Source organism: Amblyraja radiata, chromosome 5, assembly GCF_010909765.2.
Source record: "Amblyraja radiata isolate CabotCenter1 chromosome 5, sAmbRad1.1.pri, whole genome shotgun sequence".
NCBI lineage: Eukaryota > Metazoa > Chordata > Chondrichthyes > Rajiformes > Rajidae > Amblyraja > Amblyraja radiata.
In genome coordinates, this window is record NC_045960.1 from 25,200,474 (window position 1) to 25,219,664 (window position 19,191).

The following is a 19,191-nucleotide window of genomic DNA, read 5'->3' on the forward strand; positions in this document are numbered from 1 at the left end:
TACGGTTTGGAACTCTTCATGCAGGGAAAACAGAGGTTTGGCATCTAGACAGTCATCACTAATGCTTCAATTAAATTTTTGCGCATTTCAAAACTCCGGTGATCCCAAGAAGCAATCTAGTGAAGATGTAAAAGACTACAGGTGCTGGTATCTTGAGCAAAACACAAAGTGCTGGAGGAACTCAGCAGGTCAGGCAGCATGTATGGAGGGAATAGACAGGCAACGTTTTAGGTTGGGACATTCTTCAGACTGTTTGGAGTAGTGCGGAGAAAGCTGGAAAAGAGAGCTGGGGGTGAAACAAAGTCTGGCAAATGATGGGTGGATACAGGTGAGGAGGGTTTGATTGGCTGATGGGTGGAGAAGTGATAAAGGCTAAAGATGGGTGGCATGGTGGTGTAGTAGTAGAGTTGCTGCCTTATACCGCCAGAGACCTGGGTTCCATCTGACTATGGGTGTTTTCTCCAGGTGCTCCAGTTTCCTTCCACATTTCAAAGACGTACGGGTATTTAGGTTACGAACTTGGCTTTGGTAAAAATTGTAAATTGTCCATGGTGTGTCGGATAGCGCTAGTGTACAGGATGATCGCTGGTCGGTGCGGACTTGGTGGATTGAAGGGTCTGTTTCCACACTATATCTCTAATCTATAGTAAAGTCCAAAGTGAAAAGGAGTCTGATTAGGAGAGGAGAGTATCTACATTGTATTATCTGCAAGGCAAGTGGTTCCGTCCCATGGTGTGGCGACCAAAACTAAACTGCAAGTGTACAAATACACTGACTCCTTTTATCTTACACTCCAACCCATTTCCATTAAAAGCCAATGCACCATTTACCACCTTAATTGTTGGCAGTACAAACATTCCTAGATTCATTTGTACCTCAATATTTCTTCAATCCCCAAGTTTAAAAATATTCTGCTTTATATTCTTCCAATCAAAGTGAACAAATGTTTATTTTCTTTATACTATCTGCCACCTTCCAACTAACTCACTTAATCTGTCTTTATCCATTCAGTTTTGTTCTACTTGTATTGCTTAAAGACATTGTGTAATTGTAAATTATTTAATCAATTGAAGAAAACAGCAGTTAGCTTTATTTTTTCATATTTCCAGCTTGATAAACAGTTTCCAATTAGTTTGGGATACTAGTATACAAATATTACCCCTCTTTGTAAAATAAGAACAAGTAACACTCTTTAAAAACTAAACACGTTGACAAGTTTGTGCTCCTGGCCATGAATGCTCAAGTGGTGATTATTATACATAATAAATGATGTCATTTAAATCATTTAAACTAGAAACATTAACGATAATTTAGTAAATATTCAAGAGGAAATTGTACCAACTAGCAGCATGTTATGTGCATCTAGATACACCTGTATCTTGCTCTATCCATCATCCCACACTCTTCATGCAGACAAGTTCTTGACTGGTTTTGATGGACAATGTGTGATTTAATTTTTTTAATCCCTGTTACGTTTTGTCAAATCAAATTTATAATCTTAATGTGTATGCTTCAATTTCACTGTAAAAATGTGAGGATTATCTAAATAAATTATCCGCGGTGCATCTTTCTTTATATGGCCATCCTGAGTCGAGCTCACAAATTACTCTGTTGCCTATGTTAAGTGTGCTTAAGATATTTTAAGCATGTCCATTCACCAGAGGGGCCATTTAACTATTGGTAAAACCTGATGAATGCCTTGTGTTGAAAATTGCCATACACTGCTATGAATTAAAAGGCCACGCTTTTATACTATTTTCGTTCGGATATGATGACAGGCACCTTGATTCTGGGATGGTTGGAATAGAACACCCTTCTACTTTATAACGGGTGACCAATACAAAATCTCAGCAGAGAAGTTGATGGTAAATATGATTTTCAAGCCATGATGTGCAACCAATGTGAAAATTGTAATGTAATTAGCCATTACTTTTGCTAGTAGCATTGCTGCTTCATAGCTTGAGTGATCTGAGTCTGATCCTGATCTTAGGTGCTCTCTGTGTAAAGTTGGCACTTTCTCCCATTGACCTCAGTGTTTCAGTTTCTACCTGTGTCCCAAAGATGTGCTGGCAATTTAATTGGCTCTTATATGATCCCTCGCATAGGAATGCGGAAGGAAGGAGTGGGTGGGTACATGAGAAGGTACAGGTTGCAGAGAGATAAGGGGGGCATGAGACAGCTTGATATCCTTTGAGAAATATGCTAAATGGACTCCTGTTGGGAAATATGAGGAACATTTCTAGAACATTGTATTGAGATTTTACTTGCTGTTCCTTGAGTTAGGTTTATTTAGACTTTTACATTACAGGGCACCGCATGGGCAGAAATCCTGGGGGTGGGGGGGGGGGGGGGGGGGGAGGATGAGGGGACACGTCCCTCCCATGTTTTGAGAAGTGGGGACAATTCCCCCCATGTTTTGTAATCTGGATTTTGAAATTTGGTGAAAAAAAATCTATTAAAATCTCCGCTTTCCGCGAGACAGTGGGGGTGTCATTGTGAAGAGCTTGTTAAATGTTTCTATTAACATCATATTAACATGATGTGTCACCAATTGTGTTTTGACTTTCAAGTATTCTTGAAGGTATTCACGGAGAATTTCTTAAAGCTGTCTGATGCGGGTACAATTACCATCTGAACTAATTGGATGTATTGGTGGATGGGAAAGATTTAAATTGGTATCGGATTTGAACGGGTCAGGTCATTAAGGGCTCCGGTCGAAGGGGTTTCCTGGCTGGATTGCAAATAAGTCCCTCATTCATGGTCACTCACGATATTTAGTATTTTTTTCCCATCTCTCTCTCCCTCCCTTCCAAGGTTGGTTCTTCTGTTTGCCTTTATTTGCTTCAGTTTTATTTGTTTAAGTGTTATTTATCATATTGTAGCTTTTGAAAGATTCAAGCGGGTATCAGATGCTTTCTAAGGCCTGAATCGGCCCATTTGCGGGGCCTTTCATCGCCCGGCGCTGCTTAAAATCAAACTGCTGCGTTGAGGCGATCAAGGCTCCCGATGTTGAACCTCCTGCCGGCCGATTTTAAGCCGCACCGGGCGATGAAAGGTCCCGCGAACGAGCTAATTCAAACCCCATGATTCGGCGCGGATCATGCTGCTGTTGCTGGAGTTCGGAGTCGGTCACCAACCAGGTCAGCTCCCGATGTTACCGTCCACAGGGCCCATGGCCGAAGCCTCTGAAGCTTCGCGTGTGTGTGTATGTGTGCGCACGGCCACCAAGAAACTGCAACCCCCCCCCCCAAATTGTTTCACCCCCCATGTTTTGATAGCGATTTCCACCCCTGCATGGTAGCACGGAAGACGTCGTGTGTGACTGCGTGGCTTTCCTCCGGGTGCTCCGGTTTCCCCCCACACCCCAAAGACATGCAGGTTTGTAGGTTGATTGGCCTCTGCAAATTGGCCTTAATGTGGAGACAGTGGCTGAGAAAGTGGGATAACAGAACTACTGTGAACATGCAATCAATGGTCGGTGTGGAATCAGTGAGCCAAAGGGCCAGTTTCAATGCTATATCTATCTATCTATTACCGTCCGTCCGTTCGGCTGCCTTTCTGCCTTTTGATTCGTTCCATCGTGTGATGTCACAATGCCCAATGCTCGCAGATGTCCAATCGGAATGGATCCATTTACATATGCCTTTGCACCAGCCCCAGCCCCAGCCCCTGATGAACGTTCCATCGTGTGATGTCACAATGCCCAATGCCCAAAGACATTCTTGCCATAGAGGGAGTACAGAGAAGGTTAACCAGACTGATTCCTGGGATGTCAGGACTTTCATATGGAGAAAGACTGGATAGACTCGGTTTGTACTCGCTAGAATTTAGAAGATTGAGGGGGGATCTTATAGAATCTTATGTTTCTATGTTTCCCTCTCCTCATCCCTCTCCCTCTCCCACAATCCCTTTATCCCCCACCCCCCTTCACTCTCTACCCCACCTTCTTCCCTCTCCCCCGCCCCCTTCCACTTACCCCTCTGTCCCTCTTCCACCACTCCCCCTACCCCTCCCTCCCCACTCTTCCACTTCGCTCCCCCCTTCCCCCTCCACTCTCCCTCCCCACTCTTTCCCCTCTCTCCCCCCACCCTCTCCCCCTCCCTCCCCATCCCCACCGCTCTCCTTTCCCTCCCAAATCTGTCCCGTTTCCTCCTCCTCTCCCCTCCCTCCCCTCTTCTCACCCCCACCTGTGTGTTTGGGGGGTGGTTAATGTGAGTGTGATGCCTCAGCCCCCTGCAAACGCCGTTGGGGAAACAGACCCAACGGGTCTGCACTTGGTCTAGTTATATATTAAAAGCCTGTGGCTGCCGCCTGCCGTCCGTCCGGCTGCCTTTCTGCCTTTTGATTCGTTCCATCGTGTGATGTCACAATGCCCAATGCTCACAGATGTCCAATTGGAATGGATCCATTTACATATGCCTTTGCACCAGCCCCAGCCCCTGGTGAACGTTCCATCGTGTGATGTCACAATGCCCAATGCCCAAAGACATTCTTGCCATAGAGGGAGTACAGAGAAGGTTAACCAGAATGATTCCTGGGATGTCAGGACTTTCATATGAAGAAAGACTGGATAGACTCGGCTTGTACTCGCTAGAATTTAGAAGATTGAGGGGGGATCTTATAGAATCTTATGTTTCTATGTCTCCCTCTCCCACCCATCCCTCTCTCCCCCACCCCCCTTCACTCTCTACCCCACCCCCTTCCCTCTCCCCCCGCCCCCTTCCCCCTACCCCTCTGTCCCTCTTCCACCACTCCCCCTACCCCTCCATCCCCACTCTTCCACTTCTCCCCCCTTCCCCCTCCACTCTCCCTCCCCACTCTTTCCCCTCTCTCCCCCCACCCCTCTCCCCCTCCCTCCCTCCTCCCCATGCCCCCCCTCCCCCACATCTCTCTCCCCATCCCCCTCTCTCACCCCCTACCCCGCTCTCCTTTCCCTCCCAAATCTGTCCCGTTTCCTCCTCTTCCCTCCCTCCCCTCTTCTCACCCCCCCCCACTCCCCCCACCTGTGTGTTTGGGGGGTGGTTAATGTGAGTGTGATGCCGCAGCCCCCCCCCCCCCCCCACAAACGCCGTTGGGGAAACAGACCCAACGAGTCTGCACTTGGTCTAGTCTCTATTAAAACTAGTCAATATTGGTTTATCTAACTTAAAGTAACCAGTGCATCCCTTCTCTCCACTCTAGCCATTGTACTAGTTTTACTGTCGTTCTGTTGAGTTCCTGTGTTTACTCTTTGCCACTTATCCCACACCCAACAATGGCCTATCGTGTGCCCTACATTTCCTTGACTGTTGGTGCTTTTTGCATTTCTTCCTTCATTTCTCTGAAGTCCAATCTATATCTCTCGTCTCCCTTTCCCCTGAGTCTCAGTCTGAAGAATGGCCTCGACCCAGAAACGTCACCTATTCCTTTTCTTCAGAGATGCTGCCTGTCCCGCTGAGTTACTCCAGCATTTTGTGCCTGTCTTCTGAATCAATCAGGACACTGGTAAAGCAGGTTACTTCATCAGAAAGACCTTTTTTTAAATGTTACAAAAATAAAACATCCCCCCAATGAATGGAGAGCATGGGCACCTGACAAATCAGCTGCTTGAAATGCTTCCAAGATAAATATGCATATTTCAGCACACTGCAAATAATACCTGCTGAGCAAGCAGTGGAAAAAATCCTCAAGGCTATTGATTATTTAGGCCCCTAGCCAATTTGATCATGAGCTTCTGTCAATATTTGCAGGTCTTACCTTGGTGAAGCATGTAGTCCAGTAAAAAGTAGCCTCTGGATTCACAGTTGAAAAATGCCGTTTTGCCAAAGGCATATAGTATATGTGGAAGACACCAGCAATCTACCTGAAATTCAAGAGAGTCAGGGGGTGGAAGTTAGTGGAGTGGCTATTATTATGGAGAAGATGCTTGGGATGAAGGGCTGAAGATGGACCAGATGGGCTGCACCCTCGGGGTCTGAAAGAGGTAGTTTTAGAGATTGTGGAGACATTAATAGTGATATTTCAGGAATCATTAGGGTCAGAAGTGGTTCTAGATGATTGGAAAATTGCTAATATTACCAGCTGCACAAGAAGAGAGTAAAGCAGAATATTGGAATCTATAGGCCGGTTAATCTGACTTTGGTGATTGGTAAGATGTTAGAGTACATTATAAAGGATGAGGTTACAGAGTACTTAGAAGTTCATGATAAAATAGGCCGAAGTCAGCATAGCTTTATGAAGGGGAGGTCTTGCCTCACAAATTTGCTGGAATTCTTTGAAGAAGTAAATAGCAGGACAGATAAAGGAGAAATGGTAGATGTTGTTTACCTAGATTTTCAGAAAGCCTTTGATAAGGTGCCACACGAGAGGCTGCCAAGGAAGATGAGAGCCCATGGTATCAAAGGGCAGATATTAGCATGGATAGCAGGTTGGCTGGATGGCAGAAGAGAAGGAGTGACAATAAAGGGGGCTTTTTGTGGTTGGCTGCCAGTGACTAGCGGAGTTCCACAGGGCACGGTGCTGGATCCGCTGCTCTTCACAGTGAATATTTATGATGTGGATGAGGGGATTGAAGGCTTTGTGGCCAGGTTTGCGGATGATACGAAAATAAGTAGAGGGGCAGGTAGTGTAGAGAAAGCAGTGACTGCAGATTCTGTAGAGAGACTGTAGAGAAACCAGGGACTTGGACAGGTTGGGAGAGTGGACAGAGAAGTGGCAAATGGAATGTAATGTAGCAAAGTGTGGAGTCATGCATTTAAGTAGTAGGAATAAAGCCATAGATTATTTTCTAAATGGGGAGAGAATCCAGAAATCTAAATGGATTTGGGAGTGCTGGTGCAGGATGTACAAAAAGTTAATCTGCAAGTCAAATCTGTAGTAAAGAAAGCCATCACAATGCTAGCATTTATTTCGAGAGGGCTTGTATACAAAAACAAGGAGGTGATGTTGAGGCTCTATAAGCCGATGGTCAGGCCACATTTGGAATATTGTGAGCAATTTTGGGCACCATATCTGAGGATGTGTTGGCTCGGGAGAGGGTCCAGAGGAGATTTACAAGAATGATCCCAGGAATGAGTAGGTTAACATATGATGAGTGTTTGACAGAACTGGGCCTGTACTTGTTGGAGTTTAGAAGGATGAGGGGCCACCTCATTGAGGCATACAGAATAGTGAAAGGCTTGGATAGAGTGGATGTGAAGAGGATGTTTCCACTAGTGGGAGAGCCTAGGACTAGAGGTCATAGCCTCAGAATTAAAGGATGTTCTTTTAGGAAGTAGATGAGGAGGAATTTCATTAGTCAGAGGGTTGTCAATCTGTAGAATTTTTTGCCACAGAAGGCTGTGGAGCCCAAGTCAGTGGATATATTTAAGGCAGAGATAGATAGATTCTTGATTAGTAGAGGTGTCAAACGTTATGGGGAGCTGAAGGAGAATGGAATTAGGAGGGAGTGATAGATCAGCCATGATTGAATGGCGGAGTAGAGTTAATGGGCCGAATGGCCTAATTCTGACCCAATCACTTATGATCTTATGATAGAGGATAGAACAGTAAAGCACAGGAACGGGCACTCTGGCCCACAGAATGTTTATGTCGAACTTGATGCCAAGTTAAACTGATTTAATCTGCCTGCATATATTCCATATCCCTCTGTGTAGGAAGGAACTGCAGATGCTGGTTTAAACCGAAGATAGACACAAAAAGGTGCAGTAACTCAGCGGGACAGGCAGCATCTTTGGAGGGAAGGAATGGGTGACGTTTCAGGTCAAGACCCTTCAGGTTCAGACTAAAAGTCATGGGAAAGGGAAATGAGAGATATAGACAATGATGTAGAGATAAGGAACAATGAATGAAAAGTGTGCAAAAATGGAAACAGGCCATTGTTCGCTGTTTGTTGGGTGAAAACGAGAAGTTGGTGCGACTTGGGTGGGGGAGGGATGGAGAGAGAGGGAATGCCGGGGTTACGAAATTAGAGAAATCAATATTCATACCACTGGGCTGTATGCTGTTCAAGCGAAATATTGGATGCTGTTTCTCTAATTTGCATTTAACCTTACTCTGACAATGGAGGAGACCTAGGACAGAAAGGTCAGTGTGGGAATGGGAAGGAGAATTAAGTGTTTAGCAGCATATTAATGGATAGATAAACACAACATGCTGGAGTAACTCAGCTGTTCAGACAGCATCTTTGGAGAAAAGGAATAGGTAATGTTTCAGGTCGAGACTCTTCTTCAGGCGGGTCTCCAGACGAATAGCTTACATTTTATTTTGCAATCTGCATAAGTTCTGTTTAGCCACTCCAAGAATGGGAAAGCTTTGTTCCTTCTCATACCTCAGCAGACTCTTTAAAATAACTTAATAAATCCACAGGATCTCTGGAGAGAAGGAATGGGTGACTGCCTCTCCCGCTGAGTAACTCCTTCATTTTGTGTCTACCTTCGATTTAAACCAGCATCTGCAGTTCTTTCCTACACACACTTAATAAATAGAGCACCAGAATAAAAATGATAAGATTAAAACAAGTTGTAATTCAGTGTGGAACAAGATTGTTCTTGTGCTGCTGGGTGTGGATGAGTCACTTGCGGTATGCAACACATTGTAATTGTAAGGGAATGTTGAGGCCTGTCATTTGCAGGAGACTCACTTTTTTTCCAGCTTTAAATTTACACCATCTGGCTTCATGAATGATTTTATCCCATAGAATATTTGATTGCACATGTATTGAAAGGTGAAAGCCTTCAGATTGTACGTATAAATTTGTTTTCCACGTTTTTTGCCTTTAGGAATGTCAAGGCAAGAGCGTTTTATTGTCATGTGTCCCAGACAGAACTATGAAATTCCTACTTGCAGCAACGTAACAAAATATATAAACATAGTACTCAGTAAACAATGATAAATGAGAAGAGAAGAAAAATGAAGCTCAGTATACTTATATATACATATCCATACATATACATACATGCATACATTCTGTACATACAAACCTAAAAACAAACAATAATAATGCAAAAAGCCAAAACCAATGCCCCGTCTATGTAGTTCAGAGCTTATTTGGAGGTTTTAGTGTTTAACAGCTTGATGGCTGTAGGGAAGTACCTTGTCATTGTTTGAAAAGTTTGTATATTTGAACACTCAGGTATTTATACAAAACCATTGCACAGCTGTTTGATTGAGATATTGACAGATAAAAGATTTGTTCATTTGAATGTATAATCACAGGTATTTTTAGGAGACACAAGGAACTGCAGATGGTGGTTTACAAAATCTCCAGAGATCCTGGAGAACTCTGGAGCATCTGAGTCTCAAGAAGGGTCTGAAGAAGGGTCCTGACCCGAAACGTCACCTATCCATGTTCTTCAGAGTTGCTGCCGGACCCACTGAGTTACTCCAGTACTTTGTATCACAAGTATTTATGCTGTTCTAATATGTGAGTTGAACAATAACTGCTGGTTGTTCATTGCTGAGGGAACATTCTTCACTGCCCTGAGAATTTAACATAAAACATAAAAACTTCCCCCTACAATGGTTCCCACTGTGAGGGAAGGCAGCAAAGTCCAGTCCTCTTCCTGCTTGTTCACCCATGGTCGGGCCTATTGAGGCCTCCGCAGCCGCCGTTCCGGCGGCCCGATGTTTCAGGCCCTCTCGCCGGATGATGGAGCTCCGGCGTCGGAAGAACACTCTCAGCGGCTTGGAGTGTCTGGAACGGCTACATCATCCCCGGAGACCACGGCTCCCGAAGTCCACAGGCCGCGCTGGTCGGAGCTCCAACACTGGCGATCTCAGCGAAAGATCCCAGGCTCCACAGTGTTTAGAGTCAGCGCCGCCCGCGGCTGGACGCTCCACAACCACAGCTCCGCGATGTTGGAGTCGGCGGTTTCAGCACTCCGGAGCTTACCACACGGCAACCCGGGTAAGGCATTGCATGCTCTGCGATGGTGCTTTAGCGCTGTGCCGCGGCAGAAGCTGAAGTTCTGGCCGGTCCCGGCATGAAACGCCGCTCCAGTCCCATTGGTAGGCCGCGGGGATGGGGCGAAGATGCAGCTCGGAGGAAAGCTGCATCTCTGACCAGGTAGGGACGGAGAAATACAGTTTCCTCCTCCCTTCCCCCCCACCCCCCACATAAAAAGACTGCGGCAGTAAGAGTTCCAAAAACTACCAATTTACTTTCACAGGCAACACTCCTTCATAATTGTCTGCAAAAAGCACAATTGGTACACAGAATATTTTCTATTTTACCACAATGATTTATTTGCCAAACTTTGCAAACATCAAACCTGCAACCATTAGTAAAATTCCATGACTAATCACTTATAGAACCATAGAAACATAGAAAATGGGTGCAGGAGTAGGTCATTCTGCCCTTCGAGCCCGCACAGCCATTCAATATGATCATGGCTGATCATCCAAAATCAGTACCCCGTTCCTGATTTCTCCCCATATCCCTTGATTCCGTTAGCCCAAAGAGCTATATCGGACTCCCTCTTGAAAACATCCAGTGAATTGGCTTCCATTGCCTTTGTGGCAGAGAATTCCATAGATTCACAACTCTCTAGGTGAAAAAAGTGAACAATAGTGCAGGGGGCGGCACAGTAACGCAGTGGTAGAGTTGCTGCCTTACAGCGCCAGAGACCCGCGTTCGATCCTGACTATGGATGCTGTCTGTATGGAGTTTGTACTTTCTCCCCTTGACCACGTGGGTTTTCTCCTGGTGCTGAGGCTTCCTCTCACATGCCAAAGACATATAAGTTTGTAGGTTATTTGGCTTCGGTAAACATTGTAAATTGTCCCCAGTGTGTAGGATAGTACTGGTGTGTGGTGATCGCTGGTCAGTGCAGACTCCATAGGCCGAAGGGTCTGTTTCTGCACTGTATCTCTAAAGTAAACTAAACTAAAGGCATCAGCTTTATATTGTGTGTTCAACACAAGGATTGATTTCGATCCCTGCTGAGTCGAATAAGGACGGATAATGATTAGTATTTCTTATTTATCATTACTTACTGAAAGAAGAAATATTTATTGAGTTCAGTATTTATATGTATTTCTATTTTGCAGATTTACATTGATATCTCCCTGCTTGTCGTCATTTTTTTTAATGTTGGATATAAATTTGTAAGTTTGGCATGAAATTGCAATGTAATTGATCTTAGGCTAAACATGTATGCACCAAGACATGATTTTGTTGTTCTCCAACTGGAGTTTTCCTGGCTTGTCCACCCTCTGTTACCATTTAAAAAAATAATTTACAGGTTATTCACTAATTGCAGGTGTTCTTCATTGCAGATGGTCTATTCCATTGAAATTCATCTCAATGATAAGAAAAAATTGGGTGCTAAAATTATGATGAATGACTTCACGTCCTTTGTCACTGAAGCTCTGGTAAAGTAGACGAGGTTGTCAGAAATAGTTTATTAATGCATTAAACAATAAACTCTTTTTATTTGTGCTACTGGTGATTATGTGGTTCTTTGTTATAAACGTTGAATTCAAGAACTTAAATTGCTTTTTGCAAATTATGTAATGTGATTATGAAACTATTGCCACAGTTCTTGTGTAATATACTGTTGAAATAAAGATGGATTGCTCCATATAATACAAATGATTTAAATGGCATTGCCTTTACGTGTGTGAGGACAATTATTGAGTTGTAAAATGGTGCTGTTGAGGACTGAACTGTTTGATGTTAGACACCTAGTTTCCTGATCCTAAGAATGATTAGGATAACATATGATGAGCATTAGACAGCACTGCACCTGTAACTCACTGGATTTTCGAAAAGAATGAGGGGGGACCTCATTGAAACTTACCAAATAGAGAAACTTCATGGATATGGAGAGAATGTTTCCACTGTTGGGAGAGTTTAGTTCCAGAAGTCATAGCCTCAGAATAAAAGGATGTTCCTTTAAAAAGGAGATGAGGAGGATTTTTTTTAGTCACAGGGTGGTGAACTAGAGGAATTAATTGCCACAGAAGGCTGCGGAGGTTGTCAATGGATATTTTTCAGGCGAAGATTGATCAATACTTGATTAGTACTAGTGTCAGGGGTTATGGGGAGAAGACAGGAAAATGGGGTTGAGAAGGAAAGATAGGTCAGCCATGATTGAATGGTGGAGTATACGATGGGCCGAATAGTTTTATTCTGCTCCTAGAACCTATGAACGAATGAACTTTCGAGCACAGGTAATCGGAGATTGAGACCTGACACATATCTGTTAAAGAAAACCTGTCAATCTGAAGAAGGGTCCTGACCCAAAACGTCTTCTGCACCTTTCTTTCCACATGTGCTGCTCGGCTTGCTAAAGTCCTCCAGCACTTTGTTTTTTTTGGTCAAGATTCCAGCATCTCATGTCTCAGAGAAAAAATATGCGTTGAATACAATTATTTTATTATCCATCATCTAATCATTACAGAGGAATGGAATCGCCATCTCAGGAATGCCAGGTGAAATTATGCAGGTTCAGACATATAGGAGCCTCACCCTCTACATCGTTCACTCCTGTGGGACTTAGACTTAGTGGAACAAACATTCAGATACAATTACTATGTTTAGGAGGCATTTAGACAGCCACTTAAATAAACAAGGCATAGATACTGTCCTACTGTGGGTAAACATAGGCAGGCACAGACCACAATGCCCAATGCATACAGTCAGCAGGTGAGCATCAATCTGTTTGTGAATATTAAACACAGTGTGCACGCTATGCAGATACAACTATTCTTCTTCTTGCGTATGGCGTGCACAGCCTAAAGTTGTAGGACAACTTGTTCTAATTGATCTTATTTGATATGTAACTATTGATGCCACATCTTCATCATTGCTGTGCCAGAATAGAATCATAGAATCATGGAAAAATCCAGAGGACTTAGGTTTAAGGTGAAGTGGGAAAGATTTAATAGGAATCTGAGGGGTAAACTTTTCACACAAAGTGTGGTGGGTGTATGGAACGAGCTGCCGGAGGATGAGGTTGAGGTTGGTACTATCAATACGTTTAAGAAACAATTAGATAAGAACATGGATAGGACAGATTTAGAGGGATATGGACCAAACGCAGACAGGTGGGACTAGCTTAGATGGGACATGTTGGTCGGTGTGGGCAAGTTGGGTTGAAGGGCCTGTTTCCACGCTGTTTGACTATGATTTTATTACACTAATTGACCATGCAGAAGGTGATCTTTCTGCCGTCATATCCATGCCAGTTGAAAAAAGACAGACCAAGGTAATCTCATCTCTCACCCTTTAGTCCGTATCCCAGCAGGTCATGGCTTTTCAAATATGCACCTAAGTCGTTCCCAGCTAAACTGCCCTTGCAAACCCCATATCATCAATCTGCACCTAACTTGGGAGAGCTATCTTAAAACCAGTAAAGCAACAGTCCACCATACATTTTAGCCATTACATGGCCACATTTATCACAATCTCCGGGTATATTCTGTCCCTCTACTGGACGGAGCCACCAAAGATAACAGCGCAGAGATTTACGAACTGAAAGGATCAGCCCTGGGTTTCCGTAACACTGACCAGCGATCAGCAATCGGCGCTAGCACTATCCTACACACTAGGGACAATTTCCAATTTCACTGAAGCCAATTCACCTACAAACCTGTATGTCTTTGGAGTGTAGCAGGAAACCGGAGCACCCAGCCAAAATCCATGTGGTCACAGGGAGAACTCCATACAGACAGCACCCATAATCAGGATCAAACCTGGGTCTCTGGCACTGTAAGGCAGCAACTCTACTGCTTGCCACCGTGCCACCCTGTACCGCTGTCGTCCTGATCTGCAGTTTACATTCACCATTATCTCATGTGGGAACTCTCTTCCTCTGTCCCTAAACCGGTTCCTCCAGCAGGCATTATCGGAAAGAGATCATCTGCTTTGGAAGGAAGGCTGAAAATAACGGTGACTACAAATTTTCATTTTACCAAGGAATCAGCAAGGAATCACAAGAAGTAATTATCAAGGCTAATGAAACATTGGCCTTTATTTGCAAGTGTGTTTTACTGCATATTATGGGATGCTAGTGAAACTGCATCTGGAGTACTGCATGTGGTTTTGGTGTCCATATTTTTAGGAAGAAACACAGGTGGTAACACAGAGAAGGTAGTCCAGCTTCATTCCCCAGAGGATCGCTGCTTAAAGATTGAATTCATACTCCGATCATAGAGGAATAAGGGACAATATTATTGAAACACATGAGATACTGAGGGGAATTAATAGGGTGGAGAGAGTTCAAGAGTCATACCACACAGAAACAGGCCCTTTGGCTCAACTCATCCATGCTAACCAAGATGCCATGTCTAAGCTAGTCCCATTTGCCCAGTCGCATTTGACCCAAGTCCCCCCCACTAAACCTTGGATTGATGGTGGATGGCGAGAGGAAATGTCTGGAACTCAAGGCCATAGTTTCAGGATATGGTTGCAGTATATACATTTCAGACAGCACGATGAATTGCTTCTCTCAGAGGTTCTCAAGTCTTTGGAACTTTCCACAACCAGGAGCTTTGAAGGCAGAGTCATTGAAGGGGAGTCAAGTCAGCGATTGACAGATATTTAAACTACGAGGGAATGAAGGGATACTGAAGAAAGCAGGAAAATAGTGCCATGGGCAAGTCTACCTATTGTTTTGATGGAATGGCTGAACTACTCCCACTTCTCATGTTCTGCGGCAACGAGAGTTCAGTTTCGTTTATTGACACGTTAGTGGTAGTGAAAAGCTTTTTTGTTGTGTGTTTGTATGCTTGATTTGTTGGATGGAACAGTGGCGCAACGGTAGAGTTGCTGCCTTACAGTGCCAGAGACCAGGGTTCAATCCTGAATACGGGTGCTGTCTGTACGGAGTTTGTACGTTCTCTCCGTGACCAGCGTGGGTTTTCTCCGAGACCTTTGGTTTCCTCGCACACGTCAAAGGCTTTCAGGTTTGTATGTTAATTGGCTTGGTACGAATGTAAATTGTCCCGAGTGTGTATAGGATAGTGTTAGTGTGCGGGGTGATCGTTGGTCGGCACAGACTCAGTGGGCCAAAGGGCCGGTTTCTGCACTGTATCTCTAAGCTAAACTAAACTATCCTCTCAGTGGAATGAGGGCTAATCTGACAGTGATGAGATAGAAGGTAAATGGGTGATACCTCTGAGATGGATGGTGCCAGCTTTGGGAATAGATGTGACATTTGAAAGAAAGATCAGATAAGCTTACATTGCTTTGGCAGAAGGCAATTGAAATGTCTCCGTCTCCAATAAAGTTGCATAGTCTGCTGAGCATTTATAGAAGGAAAAAAAAAATCAGTCTGAAGAAAAGTCCTAACACAAAATGTTTCTGGGTACTGTCTCAGTGTACCACTGCTATACACTTGTACTGTATCTGAGATGCTTATCTAATATGTATCTAAGTGCTTCTGTGTAGTGATACTTGTAGTGAACTCTATACAAAATGAATTTCACTGTACCTCAGTACATGTGACAAATAAAGTACCATATCACAATATCCATGTCCTCCAGCGATGCTGCCTGACCTGCTGAGGTACTCCAGCACTCATTGTCTTTATTGATAAATCAGCATCTGCAGTTCCAGGTATCTAGATTAAACCACAGTATGGGACCAGATCTCTAAGAGACAGCACAGGAAGGAGATAGAGAGCTTCGTGAGATGGTGTTAAGACAACAACTTCTCCCTCAATGTCAGCAAGATGACGGAGCTAGTTGTTGACCGCAGGAAGCAAGGTGAAGTATATGCCCCAACAGCATCAAAGTGTTGAAGTGGACATTTTGATTTTGTTCCAATTTCAGATGATTGAGCTTTTACAGTATAGTGTCTTTGTGACGACATAAGTAACAATGAACTCGGTGATCATCATTGAGAAGGCTCCCACAGGGCGAGGCGCCGTGTGGAAAAGCCGGCACTCTGCGAGGTCGGAGTCCTCGATGTCAGAGTACCTCGAGGTCGGTCTGAAGCCCTGAGGTCGGGTCGAGGTGGACAGGCCGCGTCGCTGAGAACAAAGGGAGTCGCAGCGTTGAGGGGCCGCCAATAACAAAGGGGGATCCGGCCAGCGGGGGCCGTCGCAGAGGGGATGGGTACTGCTTGTAACTTTGTCAGTACCTTTGTAGCGACTCATTTGTGAACTTTGTATGCTAAAAACAAAGAATCGCACTCTATCTAGCTAGTACAAGTGACAATAAAATGTCATCTTCACCGCCACCATCATTTTTATTCCACTTCAAGAGAAGCATGTGCTTGGAAATACCATAATTGAGTAAATTGGCAATCAACACATCACAAGAAAATGCATGTTAAATAGATAATGTAAAGGTCAGAAGACACTTGTGAACTTGAAAATATTTTAAAGAAATCATAATTTGCCTTTGCATCCTTAAAGACATTGTTTATTAATGCATGCCTTGCATGAAATAAACTTCAAAAAGAACTAGAACTCAAAGTGCTGGATTAACTCAGCAGGCCAGTCGGCACCAGGGAGGGCATGGATAGGTGACGTTATGTGTTGAACTGAAACATCACCAATCCATGTCTGTCAGAGATGCTGCCTGATCTGCTGAGCTACTCCAGCACTGTGTGTCCTGCACAAGATCCCAGCATCTGCAGTTCCTTGCGTCTTCAAAAGGTATAAGTACAAGAGGGGAGAAGTAAAAATAATCCATATGTCATAACCCCACCCAGAAAAATACCTTGTGAACCACTGGTTCAATGTTACTTTTATTGTCACATGTGCAAACGCACAGTGAAATTATTTTCTTACATACAGTCCAGTGTTGCCATACCCAATCACTTCCTCGATTAGCAAGTGTACAGAAAAAGTCTACTGATCCCACATGCAAGGGGTGCCATGTTTTGGTGAAAGTCCAGTCCGCGCTCTAGTGCGTGAGCGGTGCTCAATGCCCGAGTGTCATAGAGTGATACAGTGTGGAAACAGGCCCTTTGGCCCAACTTGCAAACACGCCAACATGTCCCAACTGCCAGCATTTGGTCCATATCCCTCCAAACCTGTCCCATCCATGTACCTGTATAACTGATTTGTTTTTAATGTTGGGATAGTCCCTGCCTCAACTACCTCCTCTGGTAGGTTGTTCCATACACCCACCACCCTTTGTGTGGAAAAGATTACGCCTCAGATTCCTATTAAATCTTTTCCCCTTCACCTTAAACTTATGTCTTCTGGTCCTCAATTCACCTACTCTGGGCAAGAGACTATGCATCCAACCGATCTATCATTTTCATGATCTTATACACCTCCATAAGATCTCCCCTCATCCTCCTGCCCTCCATGGAATAGAGACCCAGCCTACTCAACCTCTCCCTGTAGCTCACGCCCTCCAGTCCTGGCAACATCCTCGTAAATTTTCTCTGTAACCTTTCTGGCTTGACAACATTTTTCCTATAACACGGTGCTCAGAACTCAGAACAGGGCTAACCTGAAGAAGGGCATCAAGAAGGCAAAGCACTGCCATAAGCTCAGGATTGAGGAGCACTTCAACAACAACTCCGACCCCCGACGCATGTGGCAAGGCATCCAGGCCATCACGGACTATAGACCCTCCAACACCACCCCCACATCCAGCGACCCCTCCTTCATTGAGGAGCTTAATCACTTCTATGGCCGCTTCGACAGGGACAATCTAGAGACAGCCACCAAGGCTGTGCTACCTGCCGATCACCAACCCCTCACACTCACCCCCTACGACGTATACGTGACACTGAGTAGGACTAATGCACGTAAAGCTGCTGGCCCTGACGGCATCCCCGGGCGCGTGCGCAGGGCCTGTGCTGCGCAGCTGACAGACATCTGGACTGACATCTTCAACCTGTCACTTGCCCAAGCAGTTGTCCCCACGTGCCTTAAAACCACCTCCATCGTGCCAGTGCCAAAACACTCCACTGCGGCAAGCCTCAACGACTTCCGCCCAGTTGCACTTACCCCCATCATCACCAAGTGCTTCGAGAGGCTGGTCCTGGCACACCTCAAAAGCTGCCTACCCCCCACACTGGATCCCTATCAGTTTGCCTACCGCAAGAACAGGAGTACGGAGGATGCCATCTCAACGGCACTTCACTCCGCCCTCTCCCACCTCGACAACAGAGACACTTACGTAAGAATGCTGTTCATCGATTACAGCTCAGCATTCAACACCATTATACCATCAAAACTGATCACCAAACTCGGTAACCTGGCATCGACCCCTCCCTCTGCAACTGGATACTGGACTTTCTAACCAACAGACCCCAGTCTGTTAGGTTAGACAAGCACACCTCTTCAACCCTCACCCTGAACACCGGCGTTCCACAGGGCTGTGTGCTGAGCCCCCTCCTCTACTCCCTCTTCACCTATGACTGCACACCGGTACATGGTACTAACACCATCATCAAGTATGCAGATGATACAACGGTGATTGGCCTCATCAGCAACAACGATGAGTCGGCCTACAGGGAGGAGGTCCAGCACTTAGCAGCATGGTGCGCTGACAACAACCTGGCCCTTAACTCCAAGAAGACCAAGGAGCTCATTGTAGACTTCAGGAAGTCCAGGGGCGGCACGCACACCCCCATCCACATTAACGGGACGGAGGTGGAACGTGTTTCTAGCTTCAGGTTCCTGGGAGTCAACATCTCCGATGACCTCTCTTGGACCCACAATACCTCAACTCTGATCAAGAAGGCTCACCAGCGTCTCTTCTTCCTGAGGAGACTGAAGAAGGTCCATCTGTCTCCTCAGATCCTGGTGAACTTCTACCGCTGCACCATCGAGAGCATCCTTACCAACTGCATCACAGTATGGTATGGCAACTGCTCTGTCTCCGACCGGAAAGCACTGCAGAGGGTGGTGAAAATTGCCCAACGCATCACCGGTTCCTCGCTCCCCTCCATTGAGTCTGTCCAAAGCAAGCGTTGTCTGCGGAGGGCGCTCAGCATCGCCAAGGACTGCTCTCACCCCAACCATGGACTGTTTACCCTCCTACCATCCGGGAGGCGCTACAGGTCTCTCCGTTGCCGAACCAGCAGGTCCAGGAACAGCTTCTTCCCGGCGGCTGTCACTCTACTCAACAACGTACCTCGGTGACTGCCAATCCCCCCCCCCCCCCCCCCGGACACTTATTATTATTTATTCAAATCATTTGCTATGTCGCTCTTCCAGGGAGATGCTAAATGCATTTCGTTGTCTCTGTACTGTACACTGACAATGACAATTAAAATTGAATCTGAATCTGATATTC

General features: G+C 45.1%; 1 protein-coding gene across 6 annotated transcripts in view; it reads left to right on the forward strand.

Moving 5' to 3' along the window:
* Positions 1 to 19,191, forward strand: part of sh3bgrl2 (SH3 domain binding glutamate rich protein like 2) — a 143,020-nt gene that overhangs the window by 83,842 nt on the left and 39,987 nt on the right. For 2 of the 6 annotated variants that reach the window (XM_033020807.1, XM_033020808.1), the window contains one exon: positions 11,257 to 11,531. The exons of 1 other annotated variant lie outside the window; for it this stretch is intronic. In XM_033020807.1, the coding sequence (XP_032876698.1) occupies positions 11,257 to 11,361 (105 nt within the window). In that variant the 3' untranslated portion in view covers positions 11,362 to 11,531. Of the gene's footprint in view, positions 1 to 11,256; positions 11,535 to 19,191 lie in introns of those variants that run through there. 3 more of the 6 variants (XM_033020814.1, XM_033020812.1, XM_033020809.1) reach the window with 2 other exon arrangements.